Below are 17,534 nucleotides of genomic sequence, written 5' to 3'. Positions count from 1 at the left end.
ATGATTGACCAGTTTGATGGATTAAAATCAAAGCAATGAAACAGATATACTGAATTTTAAAGATTGGCTATTGTTAAAACGAAGTTTTGCCCCTCTTTGGCTAATAATCTACTGCAAATGATCGGTATTCGTGTGTTGATGATTCATCAGTTTGATAGATTCAAAGCAAAGCAATAAAGCAGATATTTATACAGGATTTAAAAGATCGAATTGACTAGAGTCGAATTGTTTGGCGTCTCGTATCGGTGATTTTACCTCTGATTTGGATTGATTTGGGAAACAACGGAAAATTGAATTCCATACACGCAGTAAAATATGTTCCTCTTCCGATTTGATTTTTAACGCGAGAATAGCTTCGCTACAGTTTGTTCAGTCCCGTGCACGATTGACGTTTGCTTTGACGATTAATGAATCACAGATACGCACGTTTGAACTATCGAAATCAACATTGACAGACCTTTAATCACTTATTATTGGATATATATCAACCAGTGTGCGATATTAACTCCAGAATACCGTGGCAGTGCGCTGCATTATCGCGTAATTTAGTTTCAGTCGTTTCCTCGAGACAATAACACTTTACTATTTTTTTTTCTATATAAGAAAGATTCCACACCCGAGTCTCGAGAACATTTAAACTTTCGAAAGGAATTTGATATGGGCGATATAATTTAACTCGCCAAAAGGAGCCCGATATCATCAGTACTCTATAGAAATCCACGCGATCAGTTTCCAACGATTTATTCAATCGCTGAATACTTCGAGGGGGGGAACTTTCATAACTGGAGCGAATCAGAACTTCGACGGAGCCTTATGCTCCAGGAAAAGTAGACTCAGTCGCGTAGGATCGCCTCAAAGTTCCCCGTAATTTTGTCGCGAAGATAACACGGGATCCGCCATTAAGATCGATCCGAATATGCACCACAATGACGTCTACCTATATCAGATCGCGTTCAAAGGAATCGCAAGCGGCATAATTAATGGCAATTTCGTCGATGGGTCTCACATTTAACCTTCGAACTTCCTTTTTTATTTCAAGTCTCCTTGCTTCTTTCTCTGGCAATTGCACTTACGAAATTTTTCTATTTTCTTCTTGATATTAATATTTAACGTGATTGTTAAACACTACTCACACATTGTATTACATTCAGGCACATCGAAGTCGAAATGTTACACGATAGTCAAAATATGGATGTCAAACAATTATTACTCCGAAAAAAGAGAAAATATTATATTATTAATATGTACTGTATTTCTGTCGAATACATTAACTCAATACCCCTACTATTAATGTAGTATAATTCAAGCTTCATTTCTTCAGTTGTATCGAATAAAAAATTATGAAAAAAATCACGGACATTCTACACGAAGGTATGCACTTTCCTGAATTTTTTCAGAATTTTTGGTTGCAAAATGGAATTTGAAACCTTCCATTAAAAGATAAATTACTCCACACATAATTCGATAAAGTTCGATCTCGAATATTTTGCACGAAGTTTTCAAAATCAGAGCCACGATTAATCGAGTCTGCAAGGATGTTGGTGATTTATTAAAATTCCGGTAATTAATTATTTGTTATGTTCTCTGTGATTTCGTGGATTAAATGAAAAATAAGTGCATTTAGGGGAAGGGTTGAAGGGGTAGCCAGGTCTCCTGGCCCTCCGGGACAAGGGTGAAAGTAAAGCTATTGGTTTCCCCCATAGAGTGTTCCTGGCATATCGGGTATCCGGTCGACAGCTAGTGGGATTTCCCTGCGAAATTGAAAATTCGACCTGGCGATTCGTTGATTTTCTACGACGCAACCCGACCGAGAAAAACGCGCGAAATTAAATTCTTGGGAATATGAAGCGATGATGTGGAAAGGGGGCACAGAAAACAGAGGAAGCTTTAGCTTTCGCGCGCGCGGATACGTCGAATGCCGGAATCGGGACGAAGAAGATTGACGCGGGAATGTTATTAAAAATGTACCCGGCTACGCGTGTCCCCGCTGTCTCGAATTTTACGTCAGGTTCTCGGAATCGGGTCTTGCCGTTAGTTAAATTCGCGGATCGCTTCGACTGAAGGGTTTAAAGAAAAGTTGCGAAAGGGGAGGAGATCCTTGACAGACGTCGCGCGTGGCTGTAATTATTTCCGGTGCACTTAACGAGTTTTAGCTTGTCATGTTGCCTAAAAAATATATTGCGTTCCCTGTTGTTGTACGAAACAGGTATTCCGTTCGCCATTTTGCTCCTTTCTCGGTCGAAATTAAACTCCGAAAAGAGCAATTTCTTGGGTTCAAGAAAGCGAGCTACTCGAGTTCGTGACAGGTATTAATTAATGATTTCTTCTTGAAATATATAAACACAAAATAAAGAAAACAGAAATTTGGAAGATTACTATTTACGATTGTAATTAGCTGACGAGGACCCTTGTGCCTTAAATTTTGTTTCTAGAATCAATGAGAGAAATTTTAATAACAATTATATATAAGGTGATTTAATATACTTATGATTTACGATGCAAATGCAAGCTACAGCTGTATGCTGTTAATAATCCACTCGTACACGTACCTAGTACTTATCAGAATAAATGAAAAGGTGAACAGAGACAAAATACGAAACATAATTCCCAAATTGCAAAACAAAATATGATCGAGAATTTAATTCTCTAGATAACAGTTCTTTCATACTTTGATTCATCGATTATATACAAATTACTGTGAATAAAATGTATCATCCATGCACGATCAAACGAGGCATTAAAAACAAAACGAAACTGATAAATTTACGTATAATTGATTTTATCAAACGATATTTCATACACCAACATTGTCAGTGATTTTAAAAATTACCTTGAAATACAGCAAAGTGTGCTTAACCCTTAAAAATATGAATGTAATCGTGACTAGTTGTAATCGGAGCGAACTCGATATTGCTTAATTTGGATTACGTAACGGTAATACTGCTTCGGTCGACAGGAATTTCTGTAGTTAAGCAAATCGATGTAATTTAGTATGCATACCGTGAGCACGGCCGCCTCGATAAATAATCGCTATTAAATTGTTTTATACATCTTTCTGCGCTGGCACGTGCTGAACGTAAACATACTGAGCAAATTTACTCTTGTCGAAAACGTTGACCATACATTAATTGATGAAATGATTATCGGTGAAAGCGGTACAACGTGCGACGATTATTCGATCTAATTAACGAAAAGCCAATAATGCGACAGCCCCCACTCATACCAACCGTATTATCAGCACTCTCTACCCACTGTTACCGGAACTTACAGTAATCATTTTCCTTCGTATTAACTATCGCGACGAGCATTAATGAAAATTGGACGAACCTCGTGTAATATCATACTATTTAATGGCTCGCGCGATCATTTTAACCGTTTACCGAAACACGAAAGCTTGCGTTAGAAATCGATACGTATTAATTGCAATTTGCAACATATATAGGGCAAATATGGGGGGGGGGCGGAGGGGTGCCCCCTGTGGCATTTCGAGGTGTTCGACGCAGCCTTCTCGCATATTTTGTCAATTACACTCGAGGATAAAATTAAACGGTCCAGTACACCAGGAATTGTGCGGTGGAAATGTTTATTGCCCAAATTTAATCGAAGTATACTCTTGGCGTGAATTTACATTTTATTTGTATATGTATATTCACGGCACATAGAATATTCGATCGGTAATTAAAATTAATATTAATATTATCGTGCAAATAAATTATGCTCGACGAACCGACGGGCCCACGTGTCCAAGAATGGCGAAGTTACGTGGATGCTCGGAAAACGGGGAGTTTAAAAATAAAATACTGAATTACGAGTCCGCTACGCTGAAATAATTAAAATCACAGAAAAAAGTAAACTGTGCCTTGTGATTGTTACGTTATTACGTCAATCTTGGAGAATGTAATCCAAGAAATTAACGTCCATATTCTTCTTTTACAAATTCTTTGTTTCTGTTTCTTGTCTTTCTATCTTTTTAACAGGATTTTAATAATTTTTAATAGAAAATGTTGCCTTCTGAAATATTGATAGACTCATCGGTAAGCCTTTTTACGTAGTCACCTGGTTAATTAACTCGCGAGACGGTAAATTCAGGGAATGCCATCCGGTGGTATTATCTCAGAAGGTAAAGTTACGGTTTCTACCCATTAAAACAAAATTAAAAGGTTCTCAGCCACCGCGCTTTAAATATTGAAATAAAAAAGTTCGTAACGACCGGTATAGTTCTTGAAAGAAGAAATGCACTCGTTATAAACTTTTTTACTTCCATACGCGAACCTTGGCGGATAAAATCTTTTCAATTTTGTTTCTCCGGCAATGAGAAATAATAATAAGGCCAAAGGAATCGTTCACAGGGCAAATCGATCAACTCCACTTTTGGAAATATTTTAAATTCAAGTATTAAAACCCTTGGTTCGATTGTAACTTTTTATATTTATAATAAATTTCCCAAATAACAAAAATTAATATTGTTAAATGACAGAATTTCTGTGCCCGTTGAATAATAAATGATTAACTCGCGATAATGTAATTCAAACACAGTAGGAAGTGCTTTTACTGGCGTCTTACCGGAATTATAATAAAATAAATTAGTCGGATTCTGACTGCTGAAGAAGCAAAAAGTTTGAAAAATGTAGAACAGCCCTTATTACGTGCTAATGGTAGAACTGTGACAAGAGAGAAGAGGAGAGACACCGATGGATCTAAAATTCATTCCTCTCGTTGAACATGAGCACTATAAAAACAGCTGATGAAACAGACATCATTTATATTGCTGATGAACTAATAAAAAATAATTTATTATAACAGAACTGTTAATATTCATTTTGACGAAAAATCTGTGACAAAAATATATAATAATTAACTTCCAGATGAAAGCTACATCCGTGTTTGTGCATTCCACAAAGTCTAATTGAATTTATATTACAAAGGGAATTTTAAAAAACAGTGTACAATTAGTTCATCGCGTTGCTTCGCTGTTTGCTTTATGGAGTTAATCGATTCGTTTTGTGAACGGTTCGAATGAAGGTTTGGACTCGAAAAATCGTTGCCAATCCGTTGATAATGCTAAATTACAACGGGAACTATGAAAATTTTAATTTTCGAAACGAAATTCGATGACGATCGCATCGTAGAGATTGTAAGAGCAGGAGGGGGGTAGAAGAATAATTTATTCGGTGGAAAAATTGTCTCCAGAAAACGGGGATTACCGTATCTCGTCCGAAATCCATTTTGTATCAGAAAGTTAGCGTTTAACAAACTTTTTCTCGATCCTCATTTGCATGGAATTCCGGCGTCTCCGTGCAAACCCTCTCCGAACGTCGGCGCCGCGGTTTTTTCCCTTCCGTTTGGTCGACGCTCGTTCGCGGAAAGTTTACAATTTTCCCGACACGCTCGAAGCATTAAAAAAAGATTCGCGATGGGGAAATGACGGGGCGGGTTACAGGGAACGCGGACACGTGTTGTGCTCGCGAAAGGACAGTCGCGGAATGGTAAATGGCGCGGATATCTCTCCCTGGGTGCCAATCGAGAGAATTCCAGGGCGAGCCGGATCGTATGGATCGATGTCACGAGCTTTGTTACACGAAGTACGGTGGGCAATTATCGTCACACGTGTTCTCCCGTGACACACGAGCAAAGGGGAACGACAACGGTCGACCTGAATTGCAAACGAAGCCGGAGCACCTCATTTTGATCTTGCCTTTCCGCAAACTCGAGTGCCAGCCGAAATCGTACGCCGCTGTGGCGCACGAAACTCCCCCAAGAATTTAAAATGATACTAAAAAATTCACCGTTTCTCCCATTTTTTGCGAAAACTGACGTGTCTCGATTTACGAAGCGTCCCACTGTTATATTATATTCTCAAATTGACGGGGATGAAATTTGTAATTTAATAGAAAATAAACATAATTTGTCAGTTCGGAGAAATTCTGAAATTTTAAACATCAACGATTCATAAAAATTTGAAACGAATAGATATTGCGTCGAAGCTCGAAGTTTGAAATCCATTTTCTTGATCGTGCTCGACCCTTAATGAATATTTTTATTAGCAATGTCCAAGTTTATTAGTAGGTAAACAATTTGAAAATGTCAGTGAGCCATTCTAGTTGAAATATGAGTCCATTTGTTTGTACATTGAGATACTTAAGAATTTAGGTTTGAATAAATTAAAAACAAAACATGTCAAACACTAAGTACTATTAATTTTTGCACTGTTAAAACAGAAATGAAACTACTTCCTAAATAGAAGTAACACAGTATAATAAAACCAACATTTGGTAAAAATAGATGGGAAGAATTCATAAAAATTCCTTTTCATTTATAGTGAATACACGTAACTTCTATACATATGTAAATATTTACTAATATCAATATGTGATTTAAGATACTTTTTAAAACCAACGAGAGAAAAACTCAGATGTTTTCGGGTTCAACTCATGTTTTATTAGAATCGTGAATTACTATGTAGGAAATATAGTTTCTCGATATTCCGTGGCAATTTTGTTCGCGTAGAAGCGACAATATTTTCTGATAATAAAAATCGACGTTCGCTGCTGACGTGTGTTGCAAAACTACCCGGAAAATATCGCGCTGTTAACGATGAAATTGGAAAATGTGAGTAGTTAGACTTGCATCATTCTGCAATATTAGTTTTCCTTGATATCGCGCATCCAGAAAAAATATGTTTCAATTCCTCCATTATTGCGTGTCGCGAATGTTTCTGTTCCTTTTCCCGAAATTAATAATCAAAAAATTGTAACGCGAATATACATTGACTTTCCGATACAAATCTCTTTCCAATCGGGTATTTTTTAATAATTGTTTAATAGTCTGACGTTTGTTTAAAATTTTAAAGAAACGTGGGATCGTATTTAACATATTTGTTATTATTACTATCTTGGAATTAACTAAATTTGTTCGAGAGATTGGATGTCGAGCAATTGCTATAGATAAACGTATTCAATGATGCTTAACGTAGCAATATATTTAATGTAGAGATTAGAAATACAAATTGCTTATTAACAATGCGTGGATTACGTGCTAACCGCATGGGAGCTTATTCACAACATTACGCGTTATGAATTACCAACCACAGATGAGGCGATTTACCAATTATAATTCATCAATCGTTCCTATATATGGTTACCAACCATCACAAATTGAAATGTATCTTTTCCTTGAATCGATGGATTAGCTGATTGATTTTACCAGTGCAACATTTCTGATTTCAATCTTACCATTAAGAGATAGATGACTATAACATGAAATCACAAGTTAAATTGTTTTAAAACACACAGAATTGAATCTGTTAAATTTAGCACGCCTCGAGAGAAACGGTTCGATATTTCAAAGTTGAAGAATTTCATTACTTAGCTCACGCTTCCGTTTAATTTTCTCATTATATGCATGAGGAATTATAACGGTAGAGAAAGTAAAACTGATTACAATCGATTTTACAACAAACCTCGGTCCTTTTGCCCGGAAAAATTCTGAAATCTAGTTAGAACTTAGTAACCCAGTTTGAGAAATCAAAATGCGCCGCATTTGGATTTCCAGCGCGTACCAAACCCCATCGTCAAAAGAGCTTAAACTCCGAATCAGACGAGGAGCTTTTTACAAACACCATGGTGGAACGTCGCTTCTGCAGTTCATTCTATCCTCTTGACCCCTACGAGCATTGCAAGGATTCTATATTCGACTCGCCAGCATGAATTCAACATTCTTCGGGCGGCATCGATTTAAATGCGCTCGCGTTTCAACGTTCACGAGAAAATTCCAAAAAAGTTTAACTAAATTTCGTACTGTACGGAAAATATCATCTGGCGTTCACCGTTTCTCGTATATAATAATGCAATTCCATTACATACTCGTTAATATTTTCTTGGACTTTAGTTGTTTAACAAGATAGATAATTCCAGTGACTATATTGTTCTTTTTATTGATTTTAATTGAACGAAGAGGTATGGATTTTATGGTTTATTAAATACAATGCATTAAGGTTTAAGAACTGCTTTCTTGTTTTGACCTATATATGACTGCATATGTGTGCATTATCTTCTTCTTCTCATATGAATGATCCCTAATAATAAATTTCTAAACAATATTAGTATTTCAAGAATGCTATAAAATGGCAAATACACCACCTACTGAATCTTTCTGCTATTAAGATTAAAATTTTAAAAAGTTATTGTTCCAAGCAATGCGAGAATGTACTTAATATGAAAAACTATAAGAAATACGTGAGATACGAATTATTATATTCAGGGGTCGAGACGACCATCTACAAAGCTCCCATTTCATTTATTCTGTCAACAAAAATATGATTTTGCATTAAAGTTTGACTGTCCGTACTTTGAGTCGGATTTCGAGGGTCAGGAACAGGATGAAGAAAGAAAGTTGGACGTGGAACCCCGAGCCACTTAACTTTTGTCCCTTTCATAGGTGCAGCAGTCGAACGAAACGGTCTTAGGATGGGGATTGGATTTCCGGTAGACGGAAGAGCAAGTAGCAGAGCGAGAAGAGTAACGATAACAGGGTGGCAACAAGTGCTCTTAACGCTCTAACGGTTTCCCTTGCGACACCGAAGGGGGGAACGTTCCCCCGATGCGTTATTCTCAAAGGACCTCGCCCCGGGTACTCTTTACGCGACCGGTTCTGGGCGAGGAAGCAGTTGCGGGTTCGAATGGGGGTTGCAGGATGCCACAGGAGCCATCCCCCAGCGATTCGAATCTTAAGGTCTCGGCGTCTAGTCGCTAACAAAACAGAGAGGGTGTACTGGAATTTTTTACAACGCTATCGAAAGGAACTACCCTAATCTAACTGATCCTCCGATCCAAATGTCCTCTTTTCATGGATGACGGTCAGTTGAGAAACTATTCACCGAATTAGTATTCATGGGCAAACAGTAGCGTGTGCGTAAATACGTGTGAGTTAACTATGGAACGTATTAAGAAAACGCAATTTTCAAACGACCATAACTCCTACTACAGTGAATGTATTTCATTGAACTTTATTTCTGAAGTAGAGATCATGGATACCTACGAAAAAGTATTAGACAACATTTCCGTACAGCGTCACACAAAGTGATTAAAATCAAAAACGAATTTTTAAGAAAAATCGACAGGGGGTAGGTGCCTAAATATTTCGGTGAAAATGAGATATTTCAAATCGTTCTAAAAAAATTATTTTTAGTTGCAGGTCTTAATTGCGATCATTTTTGGTGAATACACATACCCTCGAATTCCTACGCACTTTCGAGAAAAAAATTAATTACTGAAATGTCTGACCAGGCGTCGATCTATTCCCCTGAAATTTTTCAGCGAAATTGAGAAGTTTCAAGTCAGTCTGGAAAAATTATTTTCGATTGCAGGGACAATTGCCATCATTTTTGGTCAATAGACGTACCCTCGAAATCCTAACCATTTTCGAGAAAAAAATTCCCTACCGAAAATATAATGTTTGACCAAACATTGATATGTTTCCCTGAAATTTCATGCGTATGTTTAAAAAATCATAACTTTCGAACGGATTGGACGATTTTAATGTTTCAAGAGGCAAAAAACGTGTATTTTAGTCAAGAATATGTAGAAATACTAACAATATTGAAAAAGTTGTTCCTTGACCCTGTAAAGTGAGAAAAACCCCATAAACATGGTCGAAATTTCTAACGACCATAATTCCTACATTAGTGAATATATTTCAATGAAATTTGGGGGGGAAGTAGAGCTCATGGGTACCGACAGAACTACTAAAAATCAAAAACGAATTTTTAAGAAAAATCGACAGGGGGTTAATGGGTTAAGAACCTCTAGACTGATGCATACTAGGTAGTATTATTCATTATTCCTATTTTTTCAACGAGATCAGTTTTATAGAACTTTCGAAGGTTTAAATAATCATTTTATAGAGAACAAGTTTTCAGATTTCTTTCACCACAAAGGTGGCGTAACCTCTTAAACCAGTCCGACGCTGTGGAATGTGCGGCAGCAGCCTCATTTCCCGACCTCCCCCTACCACGTCTCCTTGACTGCCGCCATCACCCTCCTCTTTTGCGGCATCTTTGCCCTGCTCGTTTTTCCGACCTCCTTAGCCGGTTCCTTTAAAACCCACCTTCATATCCAGAAGAGGCTCGGCGCAGTTCCTGCTTAATGACTCGTCTCTCTGCTTTCCAACCCCCTTTTGCAGAGTTCTACTTACGCGAGTCCGGTAACATAACTGTTTGCAGTTCGCGATACGTGCAATTCCGCAGAATTCTGTCATACGGTTATTCCGTGCTCCCTCGCGACAGGTTTACTCTTAATTTTTTCAAGGAACACGAATGTTTCAACGTTTGTACCAAGCAGTTTGTCGCTAATTTAAGAAACGAACTGGTTTGAATTCTATGCTTTTAAAAGGTTCCTTTAATTCGTGAAAATATTATAAAAAATATTGCAGGTAGAAGAGAACTCGTATTAAAGACACAACAAATATACACAAAAGAATAATAATAAATATAAACATTTTTAGCTATCCTCCTGCTCTTTGCATCCAACACAAAAACGATATTAATTAGAATTTGTTCATCGAATCCTCCCTTCTCCTGTTGATTAAAAAATAACCCATTCTAGTGTCTCTTTTCTTTTTTTACTTTATATGGTAACCATCTTCAAATAATAGGCTTTTAGAGAAAGGATCTGTCGATGGCCTGAATAGCTTGGTTGAACAAATTCAGCCTTCGTTCGCGGGCTCAACAGATCTATTCTTCTGCCGTTTCGATGTCTAAAGCCTTCTGTTCCTCTTTTTTTTTTCCAAACGACAGAACGATACAACCGCAGAGTGTAGTTCGGAGTTGCGCAGGACGTCCGTGTTCAAACGAACGCTGTACAAAGCTTGCGTTCATCGTTCGCGAATTCGTCGACGCGCTATCGGGAACGTGGAAAATGTCATTTGTTCCTGATTCGATTAATTTCGTTATATCGTTACTCTTTCCGCCGAGTCGTAATATTCTTTTTCATTGTGAAATCGAGTTTCGGAAACACGACGATAAAGTTTAATTAAATATTTGTTTGAAATGAATCGTTGGGGATAAATCGACGCGAAGCTTACACCGTGTTTGATTTGGAATTTGGGTTAACGCGATTCATTTTACCCTTATCTGTATTACGGGGTTGTTCATTACACGAAAAGCGAAGTGACACGCTTGACAATTTAATGTACTATCGCATCGTCGTTGAATCTGTTAACATCGTTGGGTTTTCCGATCAACAGCAAAGATATTCGGATCGACGTCCAAGCGTTTTGCTATGTTAACAAAAGATCCAGGGACACGATACCGAGATCTCCTTAATCCTTACACGGTATTAACTGTATGGAAACTAACATTCAAGTTAGATATTAGGAATACATTAAATCTCGAGGTCTAATTGCTTTATTTTCCATAAACAGTACCTTGTAGTCCCAAATATTGATTCTTTACCCCTAACTATTATTACTTAATAAATATACCAAGTATGTTAAAACGAATAACATCATTTGTCGAAGAGTCGAAGTCTGACAAATGGAAAATAGAGAAGCGTCGTTAATTTGCGAGAAAAAAATTTACGGTCGCGTTTTCAATAAAGAGCGTCTGCATTTTTTATTGGCAATGAAATTGATTCTGTCACAAGTTGAAGGGTTGCCATTCCCTCCCCTGTAATCGAATACCGTCGAAGACGCGAACTGCGCCCGATAGGAATTCTCGAAACGGTTCTGCGTCGGCATACGGGATACACTCATAAATTCGGTTACGTCATTACCAGGAGGCGGGTCTCGTAAATCGAATGAAATTGTTTCACGTTGGGTAAGGCGAGTACCGGCGCTGTTTTAAGGACGCGTAATATGCCCCACGACCTTCTATTCTACGTCTTTTGCGTAGGTTAGGGAGGTCTGGAAGAGCGGTCGATCTGTCAGGACCAGACGCCTCGCGAAGGGTGCAACTTGATTTACACTTTCCTTATACTCCACTCCGCTCCCTATTCGCGGAGAAGAAACGTGCAATTTTTTGACTGAACGGAGAACAGCCCTGTGGGGGGTGCTTCAAGTTTCGAGTGCAATTTTCGTTGCTTTAACATTCTTTCGAAACATTTCTGCGTCTTTAGTTGTATCTTTCAGTTACTTATGGGGCGTTTATATGCTCATTCTTGAGTATCCGGTTCTGTTTAATCCTGGGTTGCCTATAGTGCATTCTTTGTTCATGTTTCTCACCGATTTATTTCCATGGAAGTAGTTTGTATTTTCATTGTTAATAAATCATAGGGTAGAATGGGTCGAGAGGATTATTCCCAGAGATTAAGTGGCATTTATTAGCCATATCACGTAAATTCATCCACGTGTCGTTAAGACTTTAACACTTTGACTGCCACGTCACTCATATATGGATGACAGGATTTATATGGAATTAGAAAAATTAATTCTCGATTGATAAAATTTTTAAAATTGATCTTTGGGGGAAAAAAATCCTTGAAGGTCGTCACCAGCCGCTTTTGAACGTTTGATTTTGCGGGAGAATAGGTCAGCGTCCTTCGAACGGAATAACAGTTTTCTCGCCAGCCATTTTTCATCGCGTTCCATCCCTCTAAGTCTTTCACCGACCTTCTTTCTTCGTTTCCTCCTTCCTCATTCTTCATACCGTCGTCTCTTCACTTTTTGCCGTCGGTTCGGAGTAAACTCCTTCACAGCCGTCTCCCGTATTCTGCAAAGCCTGCGGGACCCGGCAGGAAGAAGTCACCGCGACGGAACGTCTGCTTTCCGTTCGAGGGACACAACGGACACGGACGCCGACCGTAGGGTTCCGTTCTACACGAACCATCTGCTTTCTGTTTCAGCGTGAAGACGGACATGGGCGCCAGCGGTGCGACATCCAGACTCTATATAGCGAACGCGAATAAAAAGGACAGCGGGAACTACAGTTGCGCCCTGGCGGATGTGGCGGCAGCCACCACGGTCTCCGTCCACGTGTTAAATGGTACGTATCAACCCTTTTTCACTGCAAACACAGGTCCGTGACTGCTTTTGTTTGCGTATTATTCATTAATATTTGTTTGTACTAATTCCAAGGAAACGAATAAAAGAGTTCAGACCTTCTCTTTTGTACAGTGTTTACGTTCGAAAATTTTTTTTTAATTTCTCCAAATACCTCGTATTTTTAAAATTTATTTAACAGAGATTTTGAATACGACTGAACAAAATTTTTATATAATACTTTGAAATATTTTTCAATTGTGTGTTTTATACTTATGTAGAATTCTTACCTTCCATGCAATTTTAATCATACAAGCAACCTTTGAGTAGTGGATGATAATTTGAAAAATAGGGTGTAGATTATTATATAATACAGTTTGGAATAACCGTGTTTTCGTTTCTCGTTTGTACTTCAATTTTACGTTTCTGCGATCCTCTATCGTTCAAAGGAGCTCAGTACTAATCTCTAACTTATGCAAATTGTTATTATCCAAATGCTCTACCATGGAAACCGTCTCGTCTCGTATCACGAAAATTCTATCATGATCTGGATTAACTCGAATTATCAGACTTTGCTCCAACATTAACAGTTTGTACACACATTACAATAACATCGAAAGCCTGCAATTTATAGAAACAAACTACGAGGTAATTTATTAATTGAAACCAACGGTAAAATTCGTAAGAATTTGTAACTAATATTTCTACGTTACTATTGCATAGTTGCAATCTACGTGACTGTACCTCAAATTCAGATCAATCGCCGTTAATTTTTATATTCACGAAAGATCACTTCATCTATATTCATGCAATGTTCGGAATTAAGATCGAAACGAGAGCCCTTTTTGCGTTAGGTACGCCCAATGGCTCCGTGTATTTTTCACGGCGGGCTTTGAACACGCGTCAAAGCGAATTATGCGAGGTAACTGAAAATTATGCACAGCGGACACGCGTATTCCAGCATTCGGTGTCCTGTCTCGTCGGGGGGGCCGGTAGCGAAACAAAAACATGGAAAAGTTACGCGACGCGTCCAACCGAGCCTGAAAATTCATTCACGGTGACGTTTTAATAACCCAGCCAGTGCCTTTTTAAGTTCGAGAGTGAACTTCGGCCGAAACAAAACCGCGAACGCCCAAGGAAACGCGAGGGAAGTCGGTTGCGATCGCCGCAAAAGTTTAACAACGCGGAACAGCTCGAGTGTCGGAGGTATTTTACTGCAGAAAGCAAACTGTTAGACACTGGAATTCCAACCCCCTTGACTGCTAGTCGCGGCGGCTGCAGATTAACTAAAAGAATTTACGCGAATGGGAATGGCTTTGATCAAAAGTATTTTCTACATTTTTTCTATAACAACCGTGTACAAAGATCTAAAATTTAATAATTTTAATCGTATCGTAAAGTTAGATTTATTCAACGTCTTTCGCTTTTTGACTGCTAAAGTCATCATAGGTAGTTCCGTGAAAGGGCTAGTAGACTGAATATTACATTAATATTGACTCGTAGCAGTTTTTAATCGAATACCAAGCGAAATATGCGTATTTATCAAAGAGATATTTTATTTTTTAAAAATGAAACTATTTTATCGATGGTTGATAATAAAATCGGAGGCAAACAGATATTCAGACAAGAAATTATTGCTCTGAAACGTAGTTTAGTCGATCGTTAATATTCTCTTAGGAGAGAAATCATTGCATCGAGGAGGAACTACTTTTCGTTAAAAATGCACCGCCTTTTGAAGAAAATATTTCAAGCACGCTAATTGGAGGACGGTGATTCCGAGTTTTCAGATACTTGTTTACCGCGTCTCAATTCGCGGAGGCTGCGCAGCGGGCTGACAAATGTCTCGAGGACTTAATTTCCAACACTGACTCGAGTACAGTACGCCGACGGTGTTTGGGGTTGCCATTGCCGTTTGCATTTTCCGTGTACTTCGCTGTTCGGCAGAACAACCATTTCGTGTAGTTAAATCCTCGTCTCTAATCGTCATTTTCAAGCTACGAAAGAGAATTCACGGCGGTGGCGTGTTCGCGTCGCATTGAAAATTCGACGCTCGAACGAGCAATTGTCGAACGTCGAATAATGGCGGCAATATTCTGCGCGTAAATTTTCAAGCGATTAGCATCGTTATCAGGAGCGATCGAACGTCGTTGTTTTACGATGCGTGAGTCGCAATTTATGTCGGATAATTTCATTTTTCCGAAGGCGGTGGGTGCCAGAAGTGCACGTTTTTCTTAACGAAACACTAGACACGCCATTTATTACTTCTCCGCGTCTTCTCCTTGCTCAGCGTTTTCCCTGAACTGTGTCCAATCTTCCACACGGACCACCTATCCTCTTTCCGCTTACTCATATTAAACTTCAGACCCGTAGTGGTCCGCGCGAAGAAGATAAGTGTCCGCTCGAGCAACAAAAGCATCGTAGAAAATTCTATAATTTTGCGAGTGGCGGTGCAATTTTATATCGTCGATATATGCCACGAATACCCTAAACTCTGAACTCTGAACTCTGTACTCTTATATTGCATAAAAATCGAAGCTATTTATTGTGACAAGCCTTCCATAATTCTTGCCTTATTCCATGACTTTAACAATTGGATTTATCAGGTTGCATTAACCCAACGTGTATCCCTAAATTTCTTATCAATCCTGAAGGTATACCACAATTTTGGTGACTGCTTCTTGGAATTGCAAAAACATTCACCTCAGAATTGTGTCTCTGTTTCAAAGTATCTGCATTATGTCTCTATATAGTAAAATAATTATCTACAGGGAATCGAATTAATTTACCACATCCCGGTTTTAATATTCTCAACGCGAATGGAAACCGTGTACGGTGGACAAAGTTAACATTAGCGCAACCTTCCACCGACGAAAACTTTATTACACGTACAGCTCTCGTATTAACCAAACTACGAAACGTGGCCGGTGTCAGTAAACTATCCAAGTATCCGTATACCGAGCCGTTATAAGGTTTCGAGCTGCGCAAACTGTAATATACAGCAGGCTCGCTTAGCAGCTTATCGATGGGGTCATCTATCGAGTCTCTAGCCCAGCGTACGTCTGAAGTTATAGCGAATTCAGGAGGCTCTGTTCCTCACTGATAACGGTGTTTGGGTGCTCCCCAAGGGGAACGAAGGGTTACACCCACCCTTCACCTACGCTGCCTATCGATATATAATTTTCCAGACTTTTGCACCCTCGATAATTGATTTCCCATGGCTTTTCAACGGCACCGCTGTCTATTATCAGTGGCACCGCGCTGCCTGTTTCTTTCCTCGCTCCTTTTCCGTCCCGTTTATGGAAACCAAGCCGCGACGCAGTCATGAAGATCCTGCCGATGACGGCTGCCTCGATTGCTATTCGCGGACCACCCCCGTTTCATCTCTATTTTCATTTCCCTCGAGACGTTCGCGTAACGGGCAACGCCCTCGAACGGCAGCTACTCCAAGAAAATAGTCCCCCTCCGCCTGTTATTAAGCACACTGGACCGAAGAGGCACTTGCAACAACCGTTGAGCAACTTCCGGATCGGTGGAACCTGTCTCTCGTGTCGTGTCGGAAATACTTGCTCGAAACTTATCGTCGGGGACACTTTTTAACCAGACGGTTTAGAGCTTTATCTTGTTATTCGAGAGTAAACGGAGTCGCGAAGTTCACGAATCCGGGAAACAGTGTGATTAGGAGTGTAGTAGAAATTCGTATAATTTGGCAAACAAATTATTTCGTTAAGTTTGAGGCACGGTTTGGATCACGTCGCGTGCCTATTAGAGTAAAATTCAACAAATTAATATTCTTGATTTTCGTTTTGTTGTTTAGTAGGTACCCATGAGCTCTACTTCCCCCCAAAATTTCATTGAAATATATTCACTACTGTAGGAGTTATGGTCGTTTGAAATTTCGACCACGTTTATGGGGGTTTTCTCACTTTACGGGGTCAAGGAACAACTTTTTCAATATTGTTAGAATTTCTACACATTCTTGACTAAAATACACGTTTTTTGCCTTTTGAAACATTAAAATCGTCCAATCCGTTCGAAAGTTATGATTTTTTAAACATACGCACGAAATTTCAGGGAAACATATCGATATTTGGTCAGGCATTATATTTTCGGTGGGGAATTTTTTTCTCAAAAATGGATAGGATTTCGAGGGTACGTCTATTGACCAAAAATGATGGCAATTGACCCCTGCATACGAAAATAACTTTCCAGGGAGATTTGAAACTTTTCAATTTCGCTGAAAAATTTCAGGGGAATAGATCGACGACTGGCCAGATATTCCAGTAATTAATTTTTTTCTCGAAAATGCGTAGGATTTCGAGGGTATGTGTATTCACCAAAAGTGATCGTAGTTGACCCCTGCAACTAAAAATAATTTTTTTAGAACGATTTGAAATTTTTCAATTTCGCCATAAACCTAACTTTACGGTGTTAAGAAACAACTTTCCCAATAGTCATAGAATTCTTACACATTCGTCACCAAAATTCGCGTCGTTTGCATTCCGAACAACACGCCTATCAAAATGAATGCTACATTTTACGACTTCCTTTTTATTCTACTCGAA

At 38.8% G+C, this 17,534-nt stretch overlaps 1 protein-coding gene across 1 annotated transcript in view; it reads left to right on the top strand.

Moving 5' to 3' along the window:
- Positions 1 to 17,534, top strand: part of LOC122399346 — a 278,377-nt gene that overhangs the window by 242,306 nt on the left and 18,537 nt on the right. Inside the window, exon 6 of the mRNA XM_043399984.1 lies at positions 12,837 to 12,976. Within this exon, the coding sequence (XP_043255919.1) occupies positions 12,837 to 12,976 (140 nt within the window). The remainder of the gene's footprint in view (positions 1 to 12,836; positions 12,977 to 17,534) is intronic.

The sequence above is a fragment of the Colletes gigas genome, unplaced genomic scaffold, assembly GCF_013123115.1.
Source record: "Colletes gigas isolate AHSC1104 unplaced genomic scaffold, ASM1312311v1 Colletes_gigas_Sc00013, whole genome shotgun sequence".
Lineage (NCBI taxonomy): Eukaryota > Metazoa > Arthropoda > Insecta > Hymenoptera > Colletidae > Colletes > Colletes gigas.
This window is presented reverse-complemented; position numbering and strand designations above follow the sequence as displayed.